Below are 19280 nucleotides of genomic sequence, written 5' to 3'. Positions count from 1 at the left end.
GTGAGTGCAGGAGAACAGCACAGTTACTGTGAGAAAAAGCATGCTTCAGGTAAAGTATAACACGTATGGGACGGCTGGGTGATAATGCAATATCATGGCTTACTAATAACAGTAAGTAAAAAGTAGAATATGTAATGTCCGAGGGAGCTGTGGATGTGGCCACAACCTGATAAGAGATCGCAACGTGGACTGGTTGTACAGTAAATCCGTGTTTCCATTTCCTCTTTTTTGACCAATTTCTTCATTTTGCCATAGAAAAAGTTGTCGCTTGATGTTGACTCTAGTCTGCGACGGCAACGTGGTGACATGTAACCCAGTACTGGTTTGGCATTAGGAAATATTTGACCCGACCAGTGGGTATAAAACTCTGCTGTGTCTTTCCTCTGGACTCTTTCATGTCCTTAAATGTGTTGTGAGTGGGTCGATCTACATGTTGTTGACTTAAACTAACAGGAGGACCAACTTTGACTTTGCTCTTTTTATCCAGCGAATTAACCATATGACAAACCCTCTCATTATTATTACGATATCGATTTCAGCCGTATTGACCCATGTGTCAGGCTCCATTATCAGAACCAGGATCAGTCAACCCATTAAGCTGCTAATGGAGGCTAAGCTGCTTTAATTAGCAGATTAGCACGACTGTAGGAGGGGGGCACAGTTCAAAGACACACAAACACAATTTTTTCTTTTGCCAATCTTAACAGTTTTGCTGAGCATTTTCTATCAGCAGGACTGTCCTCTGGTCTCTCCCTCTCTCCAATGTTCACTCTTGACTATGCAGCCCGTGTTCCGCGAGATGATTTATTTCACTTGGCGCTGAAGGAAGGAGTGGGGGGAAATACAGCCTCTCATCCAAGTGCGAGGCAGGGACCTGGTAGCTCTATATTTCTTGGAGGGGGGGGGGGGGGGGGGTAATTGCTGCAGGCAATGTCAGAGCCAGTTCTCATGTAAAGAGAGTTACAAAGTTCAAGACGTGATGAGACAAAAGCACGGGGAAGTCTCCGGATCCCTAAACGGAGGGGGGGACGTTTTAATTTTGCAAAAGACATGGACTAAAATCCTACTCTCAACTGTGCGTCATATTTCAAGTCAAATTGAAGTTGACACCCTTGTTATTTTCATATTCTGAGCATTTTCTTTATTAAAGAATTACATAAATGATTTTGAGTGGGGGGGTGTATGTCTTTTCCCATTTCCCAGAGTCAAAAGAGATATCTTCAAACTTCCTCGTCGTGGCTGAACAACCATGCCACGCCCGTGGATATTCCAATTTACAATGAAACACAACAGAGGGAAAGCAAATTGTCAGCTTTGAGAAGCTGGAACCAGCAGATGCTCGGCATTTTCTGACTTCCACTATCACCTCCGAGCAGGTTTCTCCTGTACCCTGACAAAAGCTTCAGAGTGTAATAACGGGCTTGTTGGCAAAAAGCTCCGTTGCAGCGGTGAGGGGAGGAATGCCGGGGGGGGGGTTGTGTTCGCCGTGGCAGCACCGTGATAAGCACCGGCTCCATCTCACCACGGCACTGGTGAATTGATGGAGGACCCTGTGAGCGCGGATGGGACAGGGCACACTTGACTCGGCCGAGAGAAGGTTCTGGCAAACGGCAAAAGAAAGAGGGCTGCAGCCTGGGGTCGTTCGTAACTCCCCGGTTACACAACGTGGACCACGATCCCGAGCCGCAGGAAATTTCAAATTCTCCCTTTTGGAATCTGAAAGCGTGTCACACAATCAGAGCGAGTTTGGGTTATTTATTTTTCAATCAAGGCCTCATTTCCACCTATTAGCAGATTTCTGAAGAGTTAACAGGGCTACAGACATGCTTGTCAGGATCTATCCTCTTGAGTGATACGGTTTGATGGGGTGTGTGTGTGTGTGTGTGTGTGTGTGTGACTGTACATGTGCATGTGGACGCTCTGGCTCACTTCAGTTAATCCGTCAGTAAACGTTTGTGTTACCGGCTGCCGTCTCCCTCTGCTGCTTGTTTCTATCCCCATGTGAACCCTCGTCCGTCTCCAGCTGTTCAGAGGTCGTTTGGTTTGAGTCATACACGACGGGCAACAGCGCTGGTAAACTCTGTCATCATCCACCTTCTGAGGGGGAAATATTTGGCAGGGTTTTGTTTCATGTCTGGACTGGTAATCTGGCATTTTCCCAGCGGGCCGACACACAAGGACTGGGTAATAAAGCAGGGACAGCAGCCCATTGGTTAGTTTTCTATATTGACACTGGGTTGGCCCAGTTGCATCTCTTACTTGGCCCCACCCCTCGCCCTCTGACCTCTCTGTTTCCCGTGTCAGATGCCGTGGCTCGGAGTAAAAAAATCTGTGGCCGGATGGGGCGACAAATTGGATAGACTGAAGCGCACGGGGGTGCGGAGAAGTTGAGCACCAAATTAAAATGCTGCCAAATGTGCAAAAATAACAGACATGTTTTCTGGCAGTTACCGTCCTGCTGATACAGACGTCAGATCGGAAAACAATTCTATGCATTGTCCTGTCGTTTAATCTGAAGGATTCGAGGGGATTAGGAGATTGTGTTGTGCACATCCTAATTGGGATTTGACCGAATTTCATCAAAACTAAATCCAGTGTTGAATTTGTTGTTATTGTCGCACACTTCCCGAAGGCTTCGCTCAGCCCAAAGAGACAGACGACTTAGCCTCTTCATCCAACACTCTCTTTAGTTGAATTCCGCTGACACACTCTCTGACTCATTCAGACTTGCAGGCAAATTGGATTGTAAACAGGTTCAAAGTCCCGCCGTCTCCCGACAAAAGCTGGTTTACTCTGAAGTCGGCAAAGAGTCTCGGCGGCTCTAATTCCACCGCTCTCCGCCGCGCACCCTGAATATTACGGGTTTGATGTCGAGCCTCTCCACCCAAAACAGAGTTTCATCTTCCCTGTCAGATCCAGGGTTTCTGCTCCCTAATGCCACCTACCTGCAAAGAACAACACAAGCAAAGCGCGTAAGCGGTAACATGAACTCCGCTCTTTATAGTGTTGCTTGGGGTTGTACAGAGTGTGAATTTTCAGGCGGAAAAGTTTGGAGGTCAAATATGAATAGAATGAGAATGAGATAAATTCTGGGCTACAACCTGCACGTTTTTTGCAATAAATCTACTTCAGAACCTTTTGCCATCTCGTCTCCGGGTTCAGCCTTTGAGTCCAGATCACGCTCGTTGTTCGCGTTGCCGCCCTTTGTCTCCATTTGTTCAACCCACTGTAAAGACGAGCTCTGTGGCGTCAGTGGGCTCGGCCTCGCTGTCGGCTGAAAGTGGTGTTTGCAGACCTCGCTTTTGTCGGCGTGAAAGCCAACAAAAACAACAATTGAGACACACAGTTTGCACGGTGTGTAAGCGTACACGCACGCACAGACAAAATATCTCCTCAGAAAACTGTTCCCGAAGTACCAGTGCCGATCAGATACTATAAACCCCGAAAGAAACACAACGGGACGGATAAAATCAGCACGATGATCCGAAACTCCGAAATGGAAGTTAAATCACTGTTACAGATTGGACTGTTGTCATCACCACGGAGTCGCCATCTAAAGTGTGTTTACTTAGCGTTTTAATTTAGAGTAAGTCACTTCATTAGTGTCTTCGCCACATTTCCCTCCGCTGGTAAACAGCCACACACCATTAGGCCTGGAAAAGCAGCACGGGTCTCGTGAGACGGACTGTACAAGTTAAGTCCCCGGTTGTTGATTCCCCCCGCTAGTTTGAACCGAACGCGTAAGCTCTCGTAAAGAAGATGAGTGGCGTCTGTTATTTGTATGCCCCGCCTCCTATCCTTTTTCTTTTTACAAATGTCATTATTCTTCAAACCTGCCAAACCTCGGGTGTGTGCTCCTCTACATGCTGAAAGTCAGAGAGGTTTTTTTTTCGTCGTTTGTTGTTGTTGTTTTTTGAACGCCCTTCTCTATGTCTGGATGAATAGAACACAAAAGAGTATTGAATCTGCTTTATCTTGACTCAGCCTCCTCCCTGCCCTCGCCATTCATCAAGGCGACAAGTGCGGCGAAGAATGACAAACGCAGGGCTCCGCGTGCGCACGAGTCCTTGGAGGTGGCGAAAACCACGTGGGGACACTTCGGTGAGATTCTTCACGTCCTCAGTTGTGTGGGGGGCCATGAAATGCAGATTCATCTCTCTCCCTCTCTCTCTTTCTCTCACTTGCTCTCTTTCTCACATGATAGAAAATGTCGTTTGTCCAATATATCTTTTTTCTTGTCCGCCTTTGCCTTGGTCATTTTTTTTCGCTACGGGCAAAATAACATATTAACATCCTTGAACAGTTGTCACTTCCATGTACTGTATATTTTTGCATCACGTATTATGCAATTATCTCACGAGTCTGTGCAGGTTGAGCGCGAATAAGACCAAATTCATGTTGTTCTCCAGAGCCAGAGGTTTTTGATTATGATAACATAACCACTAGGAATCTTTTATTTTGAAAGTCACAGAGCGTTAATCTCTTGGTGTCTGGCTCGATGAGAAACTTAGAGTGAGCTGTCTCAAAACTGGTTACTTGTACGGGAATAGATCCAGTTTTCCAATGTTTAGCAGAAAGCGTGTTTTTCACGTCTGTCTTGGATTATGGAGACGTGATCTACCGACATGTTGCTGCCTTCGTTCTCAAACCCTTGTGGATCCCGGTTACAGATTTTATTTTAAGCCTCTGTTTCCCCAACTCCTTAAAATGATTTGCAGCACACTTTAAAACTCAGAAAACCTTTGGACAATTCAAATCCCTTCCAACCTTTTGCTGATGCTCGAGGCAGATGCCCTTGATTGAAATATCTCCCCATTGAGTCTAAGCGCCAAAGACACTCAAGACTTTGTAATCATCTGTTCAATTTGCAAAAGATTATTATTATTCATTCACTTGTCTCTCCTGATAGAAGTATGTTTATTTGCTCCATCTGGACCCGAGAAACACAATTTTCCTCCACTTTATACGAGTATATATAATATATATGGACGGGAATGATAATAAAGTAGCTTTGAACCTTGACATGAGATATGAGAACGTATTATATTTCTATTGCTTTTGAGAAATACTGTATCACTTGTGAAACATTTTTTTTTTATTGCAAGTGAAGTTAAAGTATATGGAAGGGATCATGGGTTCTGCAGTGAGTGGATATTATTTCCTTTTTAGGTAGCCCCAAGTCAAAAAGGTGGGGGAGCAAGATATGGATTAGAATCACGAAGCAACATTAGAGGCCGATCCTCCCCGAGAGCGGAGAGGCGGACGGAAACCAGAATTAGCTCCCGATCCCTCCCGGATCATTACCGAGAATCACTCCAGGCGTTCACTTGTGCCAAGGTTACCTGTGACAGTGATGCTGAGTCTCAGACGCCCCCACCTCATCGGACTCTTTTCAGACTGAGCTGATCCGGCGTGTTTAACATTCTGCAGAACGCCGTGGGAGTGATTGGGAGCCTGAAGACAATGGAAGCCTGATGGGGCAGGGGTTTTCAGAGGGAGGTGAACTCAGTTTCAATCAGCATCACATAACGTGAGCAAACAATTGCAATTACAGTAATTAGTGTTGGTTAAACTTCTGCTTTGCTACAGTCGCTGCTGAAAATAGAATTGTTAGTACGTCAGAGGAAGATGAAACTCCTCGCACAAGCCTGTCATCTAGAGTTCAAGCCTCTCCCTGAGCATCTTTTTGCTGGTCACTGTCAAATAAGATCATGCCCAAATAATTTAACCTCCATTTATGTTCATTGGCTTCCCTACAAACAGGAACAGTGCTGCGGTGTATATCATAGGCCTCCATCCACCTCCAGTTTCTCATTTCCAGTCATTCTTTAATTCCTTTTCCAGCGGTGTCAAGGCTTTGATCGGCGAGGCCTCCAGCAGTCGATGAGGATCATCCGCTGGGAACTCGGCTTGTCGGTATCAGTCAGTCTTGAAAGAGGAGCCTTGAGCCACAGTTCACGGTTTACTGTAATCATGTACAGCCTCAAACGAGAAAACTCTGCCTAAACCCAGCAGTTCCTCCGGAAGGGGAAAAATAAGCGATCAATCATACTTTGTGACTGAAGCCAGACACAGATAGGAGGCTGTCGATCGGGCAGTCTGAGCAACAGCCCCCTTTTTTGAGGTCATCAGTGATCTAATAAGTTTCTTTTTAATAATAAGATTAAAGGACAATATGTCGTCTGAGGTTTCATCAGCTGGAAGCCTGGAGCTCCCTGGTGTGTTGGTCTAGAGCTCAAGTCGGTCCATGCATAATTGATGGATTTTTTTTCAGCACTTTAAGCCTGTGACAAGCTAGGTAATAGATTCATTGAGTTCATTGAGTATTTCTTAAGTAAAACTGTCATTTGGTTCTTGTCCCTGAATGATAAATGATAGAAAACTAGTTGTCTTTTGGGTTTTGGACTGCTGCTCGGTCACAACAATTTAGATGAGTTGCCATGGCGCTGAGAAAGTGTAATGGCCGTCTTTTTTTGTATTAAAATAATAATGAAGAATATAGATGAATGAAAATAGAAAAATAGCATCTCGCAACATATTTATTATCTATGAACTTGCAATGAAAACATTTGAGACATTGTCGTCGTCAATAAAGTTTGCTCACTTTCATTTCATCTTCATTTCATTCACTGAAAAACCTGGCACATATGGGTAAAGCATTCCTTTTGATAGAGAGATACCCCACTTTTTTGAGAGTCCTTCAAAAGTTTGCATGTGCCGACGTCCATAATAACCTTGTAGTGAAAAATAACTCATGTTGACTCCTTCCTCTTCCATTTCCTTCACAATCATCCTCCACCACCTTTGTCCCGCTGCTAAATGTCACGCGAAGCCTTCGATTGCTTTTATTACGGCTAGTATTGCGGTCCTTGTCATTATCTCCGTTATTCTATTCACGGGGAGCTCCGGTGGAAGAGGAGTTGTTCGAGAGTCCTTCTGAAAATCCGAGTGAACGGCGCAAAAATGTCTGCAGTTTTTGTGCTACAGATGGAATCACGAGTCATTTGCATAAGTGGTGCTGGCAGCTTGTTATGAGAGTTAATGAAACTGCAGAAGCCAGATCGCCCGGGAGAAAAAACGGCTTTCGGTAACAAAGCAGCGGCGAGCCAACACACCTTTCCGTGGCCACGTGTGCACCTTCATTAGCACACAAAAGCACTTCAAAATCAAATTAAATTAGTCGTATGGACATGAGGCGAGGCGGTTTGATTTATAAAGCATATTTCCTGCACAGAAGTAACTTCAAAGATTTTGTAGAGACAAAGTGAAAAGTCCGAAATTTGTTAAAAGGAGCTAAATAAGAGAGATTAAAAAGAGACAAAGAGAGTGAAAAAGCTAAAAGAGGTCGAAAGGATCAATCTGTGAAATAATTTAAAGTTAAAGGAATAAAACAATTCTCATAAAATGTGTAAAATGATCTAATAAATTACAATACAACGAGGGTATGACCTAAGATTTTGTGAAATCCTTTAGTTAAAGGAAAAGGAAAGGTACAATAAGTACTAATGATCCAAGTCTCAATATAATGGTTTCAGAGAAATACATCACCTGCTATATTTTCCCCTTAACCGATGATTTATTTTGCCCATGAGAATTGCAAAAAAACTTCAAAAAGCTGGTCATCACAAAAGAGAAAAAGAAGAACAGCCTTGGTCTTTATCTGACAGGTAGACATCAAGGCCGGTGATATCTGCCTTTTGTGGCTGGGAAACTTTTTTTCTCCACATGCGTCGCAGAGTCGATATGACTGTTTGAGTGTCGGCCTCGCGTCGACAGATCCTGTGAGGTGGCCTTGCTCATCTAATCACTTTCAACAGGAAATGAGTAATAACTAGACCCCATGTGTCGCCGCGCGAATTTTTACAGTGTAGCTGGTTATAGAGCAGGAAGTTAGCCGACATCACAAAACCTCATGTGGATTCTTTTTTTTTTTTTACCGCCGAGAGCCGTCTCTGAATAAAGCTGGTCCGAAAAATTGTCCTTAGCTGAATGAGCCGCAGTGCAGCGTGAAGACTTTCCCAAACTTCATTCTCACATTTAAGGGTTAGAAAAAGCCAGAGAGGAGACTCACTCAAGTTGGCCTTCACTTTCTCTTGCGCGTGCACAACAGGAACTTCACGCCTGCATGTGTGTACGACCTCAACACCGGTCGTGGCGGCGGTCTTGCGACCTCGCCGCGCACGCCGTCCAACGCACAAAACACACAATGCCGAGAGTGACAGAGAAGCTAATGAGCAGCGTTGTGCTCCGGTGAAGGACTCCCAAGGGCAGATCTGTTTAGCGTTAACAGCGATCAAATCGTTTCGTTTTATTTATGCCGTCGAGCGATAATGGAGATGCGCGATGACTGTCCAACACTGCGTGACAGTGGAGACCGGCGGTTGAATCAATGCCAGGCCAATGTCCTGCTTGATGACCGGACGGCGAGACATTTGCCTCTTTGTCTGGATTAATGTTCGTCAAAGTCGCTCCTCTTCAGCTGTAATCAATACTTTTTTTTCCTTTTTTTTTTTTTTTTTTACATAGCACTGCTAAATGGCTCATTCATGCATGATATATTTCTACATGTGTTTAACAGAGTGGATGCATGTTGGAGGATTTGAGCCTTTCAACCAAAGTGAAGCTACAAAAATGTAACTAGTTACTAATTACATTCGCAGCCGAATAACTAGTAAAGTGATGTAGTTACTTTTGCATTGAGTAAAACAAGTAACTGATGATTACATGTTTCAGGAGACTTCCCCATCACAAGCAATGAGAATGTGAAAAGGGGAAAAAAAATCATTATAATAATGGTAAAATAACTACGTGTTCAGGCTAATTGAATAATCTACAGCGTGAAGTGTTAACAGCTTAAAGTAGTTAAAGAAATCTGCTCTATTAAATAGAAATCTGAACATTAAAGTAATTGACTGCTGATTAATTAGCGATTAACAACTGATTAATATCATAAAAAAACAAACAGATTTATTCCTTTATTCTGGAATAAAATTGAATCAAACCCTTATTTTCCATGTCATTTGTTTTATTGTATTTCTTTCCAGTGGAGAAGATCTGACCTTAAAGCCTTGTTCTGTGTTTCCTGTTTCCTTCCTGACGATCACACAGGAAGCAGATTTATACAAATCTCTATCCATATTGCACCGCAGCGGTAAAAAGGTTTGTATTCAGAGGACTGCCACGTCGGGAAGTGAATAAAACATAAACAACAACATATGTAATGCCACATTATTACAAACAACTGTGGAATACACTGGGCGTCGCTGGTTATTGACATTTGCCACTAGCAGACAAGCTGGACTTTACCTTTCACAGAAAAGCCTCAGACGGTGGAGGTGGCGTCACTCCGGATCACCCTGGCAGTCTCAGTGCTGTTCTCCACCCACTGGGCATAACCTGTTTATATCAGATCCAATTTTTAATCATGAACATTAAAAAAAAAGAAAAGGCAATTAGGCTGGACTGAACTGAGCGTAAACCTCTACCCCCTGAATGCCTGGTTAATTAGATGGCTCATGTGTTGGGGTTTAAATTTCACTTCAGTTTACTCCTGCCATGAACTAAGTCACCACATATGGTCTTGTGATGGCTTTATTTAATAGATGATGAAATTTCTCATTTAAAAATTGGGGGCAGGTGTCACAAGAAGAAGCAGCAGAGTTGAGGATAAATTAAACTGTGTAATGCTTGCGTGTGTGTGTGTGTCTGAAATATTCAAATCCTTATGGAGGATTGTTTGAAGGCTGGTGTAAACACTACCACATTTATTATCCCATGAATAATTCAAAATTACACTCTCAATATTACATTGCCAGGTGATAGTCATATACCTGATCCGTGTATTTTAATTCTAGCCATTTCTGCTTTGACAAGATTACACAGGGACATACCTGACAAATACACACACACACACACACACTACAGCTGGACGCCTGCCGCCGCTTCGCTGGGGACTCATCATCAGCAATGTAGCAAAATTGCTTCCCAGCTGCCTCCCTGCCCACTCCTGAGTGTACCCGTCCGCGAAATCAGTGCTAAGCACTGCTGAGCCTGCCAGCAAGCATGCATTATTGATTTTCATTGAAAACTGTTAACAAGAAGATAAAAAAAAAAAAAGAGTGTGGGCCTAGGCTGCACTTCTCCACTGGTAGAACATGGCAGCAAAGTTCAGAAGTTAAATTCCCTCTTCGGCCACTTGTGGTTATGGTTGAGTATTGTATACAAGTATTGTTCTCTTCTTGGTCATTTTATTTTATTCTATTGGTAGTACCTCGGGGGAAAAACTGCACAACTTTTTGCCCTAAACAACAACATTCACACAAACATTGGTCCCTTATACGTCTTCCTTTCGTTCTCTTGACCGCCAACCGCGACGCCATTTTGGTGGAAAAATTACAACTCCATTAACGGCACAAAGGAACTGCGTCACCCGTCGCGTGACCACAACAGGGAAAAGAATAGCGATCTCCCCGCTATCTTTCCACTGTGATGGAATCGGCAGATGGAGGAACAGCCGAATTGACAAAAACCTGTCGACCTCGCAAGAGAAAAAGAAGGCTGTTGACGGAGGAACAAAGGCAGGTGAAGAAGGAGAGAGACAGAAAAAGAGATCCAGACTGCTGGTATTGAGGAAGCCATGATGCTGATGCTGCCGCTAGTTGACGCTAGGAGCCAGGAAACGAAGTAGGAGCTTCAGTGTACAATACCTTAATTCTTCTCCTAGTTATCTCCAAAGTGGTGTTGACAACTTCCTCAGGAGCTCTGAGGAAATGTGCCTGCGTCCTTACCGGCGTCTTTGCGACAGTGACAATAATACCACCTGGAACCACTAGGGGGCACGGAAGTTGTCTGTTGTCTCTTTCACTTTAAAAACTGCATATTTGGCATTCATAAGGAGCATTAAAACACTTCATAAATGATTTGTAACACACTTTTATGAACTTGTAAGCTAATGGTAAAAAAAAACCACATTATCATCTGTATTTACAGTTACATTTCTTTGTATAGTTATTGGAACATAACCACTCAAATGTTTCCATATATCTGTACACAACTACATTATTGTAGTGGTAGTTGTAATATTGATTTTATTTTTTTGTTGTTGTCTTAATTCTTCTGACTCTTCCCTACTACGCGGACAACAACCACTCGGCTGACTGAGCTAGTTCCGGGTGACGCTCCCAGAGATTGTCCTTGCGAAGGCGCTCCCGACGACCTCTGCATCCCAATGGTCGTGTTACGGCATCTCAAGTTCCATCACTCCTCCCACAGTAGAGCTGCTCTGTCTTGGCCGCGGCGGAGGCTGGCACAAGAGTGCTGGCAGAGAGAAGCTGGCTGCTGTTTCTGTTTTTACTTCAGGGTGGACTGGAAAGGGGCCGCTAACTTGTAATTAGCAGCTCATTGTTGTCCGGCCAAACACAACAGAATTTCCCTGTGCCAGGCGCTGAAGACGTAGCCGGCCCAGGGATTGTAGTAGAATGTGTACAAGTCCCGTATCACCTCAATTCTTATGAAATAAAGAATTGATTTTCGGGCCTTTCATGACCTGGCTCCTGATTATGTAACCGAGATGTTGAGCCCTCATTCAATTGGCCGACCCCTCCGATCATCCGCTCAAGGCCTGTTATCTGTTCGAACGCGGAACAGATAAAATCCAGAGGTGACCGCGCATTTGAGGTTGTCAATCCTTCCTCTTTTCATCAGATCCGCTGAATCTGTGGTTTGTTTTATACATTTCTATTGATTCGCCTTTTCTTAACACTATGTTTGCCTGAAGTCATTATTCTCCTACACCTTTTTTTTAGGGTAAAATAATTGTATTGGTAATATGTGAGATGTGAAATACAGCATCACCATCCCAATATCAATATTAGAATTCCATATATCTCTCCACAAAATTGCTGTATGGTCTCCTTTGCTGACTCAGACACCCGAGAGTAAACCTCCTTCTGATGTTCTGCCTGTCAATGATGTGAACGTACATCAAGTATTTCTGTTGTGAAGTACATATTGGTCATTCATTATTAAAAGAGGATCTCTCCTATTGAAAACCTTCATCTAAGTCCATTGAATCACGCTGAAAGGCTGATTCAGGTATTGATTATCATACCCTAAGGGCCAAAGAGAAAAGAGAAGACGCATGAACAGATTTTAATGTTGAAGCTACCTCTAGTGGTAGGAAGAAAGAAATGCATCAGATCAAATCAAAATGAAAGGAAATGTATTACTATATATATATATTCTATATTACTCCTAGAGGTAAATATACCAAAGAGGCTACATAGCCTCCGAAAATAATGTTAGGTCTCTCTTCATTAAATAATGTAATGTATAAAACTAAAGAGGAGCCTGAAGAGAAGTCTAAGATTGTTTTTATGGCGAATTCCTCATGTTCAAATCCGTGAACACATTAGTTTGGTTCTGATTTTCTCTTAGAAAATTATGAAACTTTCTTATTTATGTGATGAACAGCGTACACAAATGAAAGGTCAGAATTTCCATATTTTCTACAGAAGTATCGTTCATGCACTGTAGAGTACATGCAGCCTAAATGGTACCAAAACACAAAATCGGGGCTTTGCAATAATTTCAAAGTACTTTCAAAGTACAAAGTATTGTTGAAAGCTGTCACATATGACTTTTGAAAATGAGCACATAAATATTCAAATTGTAAAACGAAAGAAACTGCTCTGACACACGTTCTGAGGCGCACCACTGTCTTAACGTTTGGTTCAACTTTGTACCCATTTTGCATTTTCATGATTAAACACATAATAAGGAAATGAGGAACTGACTGAACAGGTGTTTGACGAGATGATCGCATGCCAGTTAGTGAGCAAACATCCTCCCTGCCTTCAGGACATTACTGAGGCTTTGGCAGACACACCAAAATTCAAAATGACAAGAAACAGAACCGAGTCTGTAGACTTTCTCTTGAAAACAATGACACATTGACAAAAACCCTGCTTGGACCCGTGACCCTTGGTAAAATGTAAGAAAACATTCTGTGAATTGTGCCATGCGCCAAGAAACAGAGAAGCCACTTTAGCTCCCACAGGCTCCCACTGCATTATTTATGAAAACCAACACATTTAATGGGAGACTGAAGGTCTTTGTCTGTGTGTGTCACTCATGTGAAAAGGCCACGCTGCAGGTGTCCGAGAGGATCGGTTACTTATTTCTCTGCGAGCTTTTACGTCTGAGTCTGCGAGACGCCGAGATTCTCCCAGTCCTCCGAGCACAAACTCTCATCCAGGTATGTGAACAGACAAAGGAGAGGTTGATCATAAACTATTAAAGAAACAAGTCCATTCATGTCAATTCATTACGTCTGAGCTGATGCATCCGATTCAAATATCCCAAGTTCTCGTGAATCTAAAATAATAATAATAACAATTATGATGAAATAATAATACAAAATATTGTATTATAGTCAAATGATATATCACCAATGTATTTCAAATGATCTGCTGCAACAGACACAGCCATTAATAATAGCATAACATATGTGTACATGAATCACTGTTAGGCCATCACTATACAAATGAAACTATTTTACAGTAACTGTGTGTAGTGATGTAGTCCAAAAAGCAAGCGAAGGTATCAGGATGGCTGCAACCAACGATTACTTTCACTATCAATTAATCAGTAGATGATTTTCCTGATTAATCGATCAGTTGTCTGGTCAATGAAATGTTGAAACATGTGGGATTCTGCTCATGTCTCATCTCATCTGTGTAATTTAAAATAAAGTTGTGTTTTCAGATGTATTATTATTATTATTATTATTATCTGGACTCGTAAAGTCTGTTGGTGATGGTGCGTTCCAGCGCCACCTTGAGGTACACTGTGTCATTACATACACACATCACATGTAGGCTGTCTTTTAACAAACAAAGACATTTACCAAATGAGAAAATCACACACACACACACACACACACACACACACACACACACACACACACACACGGTTTTAAATAGTAAATCTATGACACACACACACACACACACACACACACGGTTTTAAATAGTAAATCTATGACACACACACACACACACACACACACGGTTTTAAATAGTAAATCTATGACACACACACACACACACACACACACACAAACACACGCAGGTGATGTCATGGTCTTCCCCTCCTCCGGTAACGCGCATGCGTGCCCGCGCTCATTATCTTACAGGTGCGTTCAAGCCAAGCTCCGCCCCCCCACAGAGGAGAGACTGCAGGTAGAGGTCGGAGCCTTGTCGTCGACGGCCGAAAGTAGAGAAAGAATAATATCCGTTAGCGGTGGACTCCCTCACTCCTCTTCGTCGTTCCCGTGGCACTGCGCAGCACACGGCCGTGAGCAGATAGTAGTCTGTTTTTTGAAATTGAACCGACTTCACCGCGGTGGCAGCAGAAGAGGAAGGAGGTCGTAGCATCCTGCTAATGTTTGTCACAGCAGCAGCAGCAGCAGCAGCGACTTAAACGGATTGTTTTTATAGTTTTGAATATCCCACATGTTCATGTTGCTGTAAGAAGCTGTGTTGCAAACAGGTGGGACATTTCAGGGGTTTTATTTTTTTCTTTTCTTTGAAAAAAATAAATAATTATAATAATATGACAGATCCAGCAGAGAGCAGAGGCATCATGGAGGATTCCTTCAAAAAGGTGAACGTCCCTCACAGCTCGCATGTTCCGCCTTGTCTTTTGTTATGTCCAATATCTTACGCTGTGTGTGTGTGTGTGTGTGTGTGTGTGTGTGTGTGTGTGTGTGTGTGTGTGTGTGTGTGTGTGTGTGTGTGTGTGTGTGTGTGTGTGTGTGTGTGTGTGTGTGTGTGTGTGTGTATACACAGGTGGGGGAGGTGAGAAGCCTCATCGAGAAGATCTCCCGCCAAGCGGAGGAGGTGGAGAGAGGTCACGGCGCCATCCTCTCCTCTACGAACCCAGACAGGAGTGAGTGAGCGAGCGTCATCTTCTCGGCGTTTTCATTGGATCTCATCTCCCCCCTAATGAACACGACCAAGTTTTCAAGTGACTGGGTAGAAATTTGACGCAAAAAATCGCGTGATTTGGGAGATGCGTCGGTCTCCTCCTTCGGGGCAACGCGGCACTGAAAAGACAAACAAGAGCGACGGAAACAAACAAATAGACATTTCCGCAGCCTTTGACAAACAGAGCTGTGCCTGTTCTCCTCAGGGTAGAGCATGGGGGGGGGGATTAATTAGACCTTATACAGAACCACATCACGGCAATTTAGGCTTGTGAAGACATTAATAAAGTGTCAATATGTCTGAGCCTTTCTACAAAAACATGCTCCTAGACTGATAATATCCATATTACATTTTAAAGACCTTCAGCAAATGTTTGAAAATGGTTTCCACACACTCATGTCGCTGATAAATGTTAAACCTGCCATCTTTTGACAAGATGATGTTGGCAAAGCTGCCATTCTTTGGAAACTTAAACTCCCCAAATCCATTAATTAGGTATAACTACAATACTAGAATTGACATTGTTTAAATTACTCCTTGTATGCGGTGAACTTACTATCCTATGTTTAGGAAATAAACACAAGCTGGAGCAGCTGAACAGAGAGATCAAGAAGAACGCCCACTCCGTCCGAGCCAAGTTAAGATGTAAGTTGTGGGATTTTATCTATCAAGTGCTTTTGTACCGTAGATATTTGAGACACAAGGATATGTTTCCACACAGCAATCTTCTGATGTGGCTGTATACCTTCACAGTTTGTGACAGCGAGGGGGAACTCTCTGCACGTTACACTTCCTCAGTTTCTAGGGACGGTATAGTTGGTGACACGTGATTTTACTTGCAAATGGATTGAAGTTGAAGGCTACTGGTTCTCCACTCCACTCTCTACTGCTGTTCAGTAGAGTGGAGTTCACCTGTTACTGTAAGTGGAGAAAAAAGAATCACAGCTTTTGTTAGCAGCCATTATAGTTGAGCACGATCCTTTTCCCAAGACTCTGTGAGAGTTATAGGCCTGTCACGGTAATTCTGTTATTGACTTATCCTGCTAATACATGAACAGCTGGTTCCGCGTGGGAGAAGAGTGACTTTCACACTTATTGACAAATAGGCCTTTACTGCAAGCTCACAATGATTCAGTGTCAACAAGTGTCTTAAAATGACAATATTGGCACTTATGGCAATCATTTCTGGGACAATATATCCCCCAATAAAAATCAGTGAGCGTGACAGGCCTAGTGAGAGTTTTTTCTTTTTATTCGGCTGTCTGTGTTTTGTTCTTTTAGCTATGCAGAAAAACTTCCCTGTGGAGGAGAACGGTAATAATGCCTCAGTGATCCAGCGCATAGAGAAGAACCAGGTTTGTGATTACCTTTTTTTTGTTGTTGTAATGAACCAGCTGCACAAGGGTGGTTAACTCTTTATTATCTGCAATTGCATTCTTCAGAAGAAGAAAAATTAAAGGTATTACATTTCAGAGAAGCCTTTGTTCTAACAAAACCACGCCGTCTGATTTTCTGTCTCAAATCATCTGACCTGATATTGTGTCGACTCCCTCTCACCAGCACTCACACCTGACTCGGTGGTTTGCAGAAGTCATGCGGAGCTACCACAACGCCCAGATATCCTTCAGAGAGAAATGCAAAGCGCAAATTCAGAGACAGCTGGAAATTGGTGAGTCGGCAAAAAACCCCTGAATGGACCAAAACATGAACACTTTTCCTGTTGTTGTGCAAATGGACTTCACCTCTTAACGCATATCAGCAACGTTATTGTATTTTAGGGAAGAACGAGCCTCTGTCGAGTCTTTAACTAGCAAGAAAGCTTGTGGTGGATGTGAATGCCTGTGTAGGAGTTCATCTACTAATAGTTCAGATAGTCGGAGATGGGATAATATTTGTGTGGAAATTTTATTCATTCTTCCCAATTACTTTACTAGTACAAATAAGAAACTCTGCATTGAATTTAATTAAAGTATCTTCCTTTAACTACACTTTGCTCAGCAGTGATTAAGGATCAATGTTTTCTTTGTCACATATTTGAGATTATAGCCAACATACAATATATTTTAAAAGTCAGAATGTTGTTTTCCTTTTCCTTTGTGTCGCCTAAAGTCTTAGCCTGGTAACGGTAACAGGTCGGTTTAAATCAAGCTATCATTTAAATTTTCGAAGGAAGACACAGCTGTTCCTCCGTGTTCATGGCTCCTTTGAACATTTCTGGTCTTTTCAGTAAGTGAACTCTGAAGGCCCCTGTGTGGGTGTGCTGTGTGTTCTCTCTCTCCAAGTAGTGTTTCTTCTTCAGTCTCTTGAGTCGGTCAAATAGATCAAAGTTGCATTTTACCTTCAGATTACACACACACACACCCCCACCAGTTGTGGTTTACGCCACCGGTATACTTAATTGATTTTAGTTTGGAGAAACCATAGGTGTAATTACGCCATCATGTGGTGACCATTTGAAAATAGATGGAAAACATTTTTTGGGACAAATGTCATAGGTGATGTCCGACACTAATAATGTCTCTGATATTGGGATAGGTAATCCTGCGCACTTGTGTTCAAAATGTTTTTTCGGTAATTGATGAAGTAACCTCTACATTTTCCTGAGAATCCTCTTTAAACTAAAATTTTTTTGTTTTGTTTTATTTCAGTGGACAAATCGACAACAGATGAAGAGTTGGAGGTGATGCTGCTCCGTGACAGTCTCACCATCTTCATATCTGATGTCGGTGTGATTTTCATTAAGTTCTGGGCACAACAATTGATTATTCAATTCTTAGTAATACCTACTGTAGATTTGCGTTTGTTGTTGATCACTTGGATATGCAGTTACAACTAACCAATATATCTATTGCTCCACTATATAGGCCAATAATATTGCTAATGGCATATTATGTAAAAAAAAGTAATTCCCTAATTCAAGTTTTTTGTATTTATACTCAGTAGTTATACCCAAAACATCCATATCGGTTGGGCTTTAGTGAGAATGTAATATGAAACTTGATGGCAATTATCAAAACAAATGATGCTTTATTTATTTAATTCTTGTTTCACAGATCAACTGTGACACTCGAACTTCAAGCGAGGCTCTGAGTGAGATCGAATCACGTCATCAGGACATCCTCTGCCTCGAGTCCGGCATCAAAGAGCTGCACGAGATCTTTACTGACACGGCCATGCTGCTGGAGAGTCAGGTGAGAAAACTGCCTCGGTTGGAAAAATGTTCAGCGATGATGGACGCATTTAAGCCTCGGCACCAAGATCTGACTCGTTATTTTGATTTATGTTTTTCTTCCGTCAGGGGGATTTGATCAACAACATAGAGAAGAACGTGACGAGCGCTGCAGAGTATGTAGATGTGTCCAAAGAGGAAATAAATAAAGCGGTGGTATACAAGAAGAACCCTTATAAGATAGCGACTCTCCCAAGCTTCTTCAAATCCTTCAAGAGGCAAACCGCCGCTAAGACTGCTACTGATTAAAACACCTCAGACCTAAACCACGACTGAGCTCCGGAACCGGTTTGAACATCGACTGCATCAAAAGGCCGCAGACAAGCCTTGCAATCCAGCTCATGAGCCAACCTGTGGACAGCTTAAAGGACAAATGCAGGAGTGGACACTATTGTACAACCAAAATAATAATAACAATATCAACTTCTTTGTGTATGTTTACAGACTCCCAGTCCTCAGACTCAGGTTTGCCCCATTTCGCTCACAATAAGGAAACTCTTTGTTTTATTTATCAAGTAGCTGATGTTCCTCTTGGTGGCCAGTAGGTGGCATGACTGCATCAGGGTCGTGTAATTCCTCTTTGCAGTCCTGCTGGTATTTTGGGGGGGTTTTGTATTGTCATGTCATGTTGTCTAAATGTCAAATAATAGAAACATCAGTTGTGTGGATAAACATTAGGACGCTAAATTAAATCTGCTGTCCATTTGTTACTTGTTTATGCTCATGACATTTTAATTTGTCTAGTGCTTTGGACAAGTCACAGTTTCTTCCACCTCCGTTAGGATAGTGCTGTTATATAATGTTAGCATGCTAATTTTTGCAAATATTACACCTGAAAAGTACCATGTCAACATGTTAGCATGTAGCTCATAGCGCTTCTCTTCTAAAGTACGTAATCACATTTGTGTATTTCACTTTGTTCCTAAAAGTTGTAGGCATGCCTGCAAGGGCATTTTAATCATTGGTCTCCTTCGAGTAGGAGATCTGTATTTCTAATCTGTATTTCTAAAAATACAAAGAAAGTGTTTTGGCCACTCAGAGCCATCAGAACAGCTGCAGGTCCC

At 42.6% G+C, this 19280-nt stretch overlaps 1 protein-coding gene across 3 annotated transcripts; it reads left to right on the top strand.

Annotated features, from left to right (window-relative positions):
- The first annotated feature begins 14218 nt into the window (after positions 1-14218).
- Positions 14219-18926, top strand: LOC118285372 (syntaxin-2). 3 transcript variants are annotated; one of them, XM_047329598.1, is made up of 9 exons: positions 14219-14550; positions 14621-14664; positions 14850-14949; positions 15558-15632; positions 16269-16342; positions 16548-16656; positions 17636-17709; positions 18041-18178; positions 18286-18926. In XM_047329598.1, exons 2-9 carry the CDS (start codon positions 14644-14646, stop codon positions 18463-18465), a joined length of 771 nt encoding a protein of 256 aa, XP_047185554.1. In that variant the 5' UTR covers positions 14219-14550; positions 14621-14643; the 3' UTR covers positions 18466-18926. The 3 variants fall into 3 exon arrangements, with proteins under 3 accessions (XP_047185554.1, XP_035464885.1, XP_035464884.1); XM_035608992.2 differs by having other exon boundaries at positions 14219-14664; positions 17636-17667; XM_035608991.2 differs by having other exon boundaries at positions 14219-14664.
- Positions 18927-19280: the final 354 nt, after the last annotated feature.

This window comes from Scophthalmus maximus, chromosome 20, assembly GCF_022379125.1.
Source record: "Scophthalmus maximus strain ysfricsl-2021 chromosome 20, ASM2237912v1, whole genome shotgun sequence".
Taxonomy (NCBI): domain Eukaryota; kingdom Metazoa; phylum Chordata; class Actinopteri; order Pleuronectiformes; family Scophthalmidae; genus Scophthalmus; species Scophthalmus maximus.
Note: the sequence above shows the minus strand (reverse complement) of the source record. Positions and strands in the feature narration are given on the sequence as shown.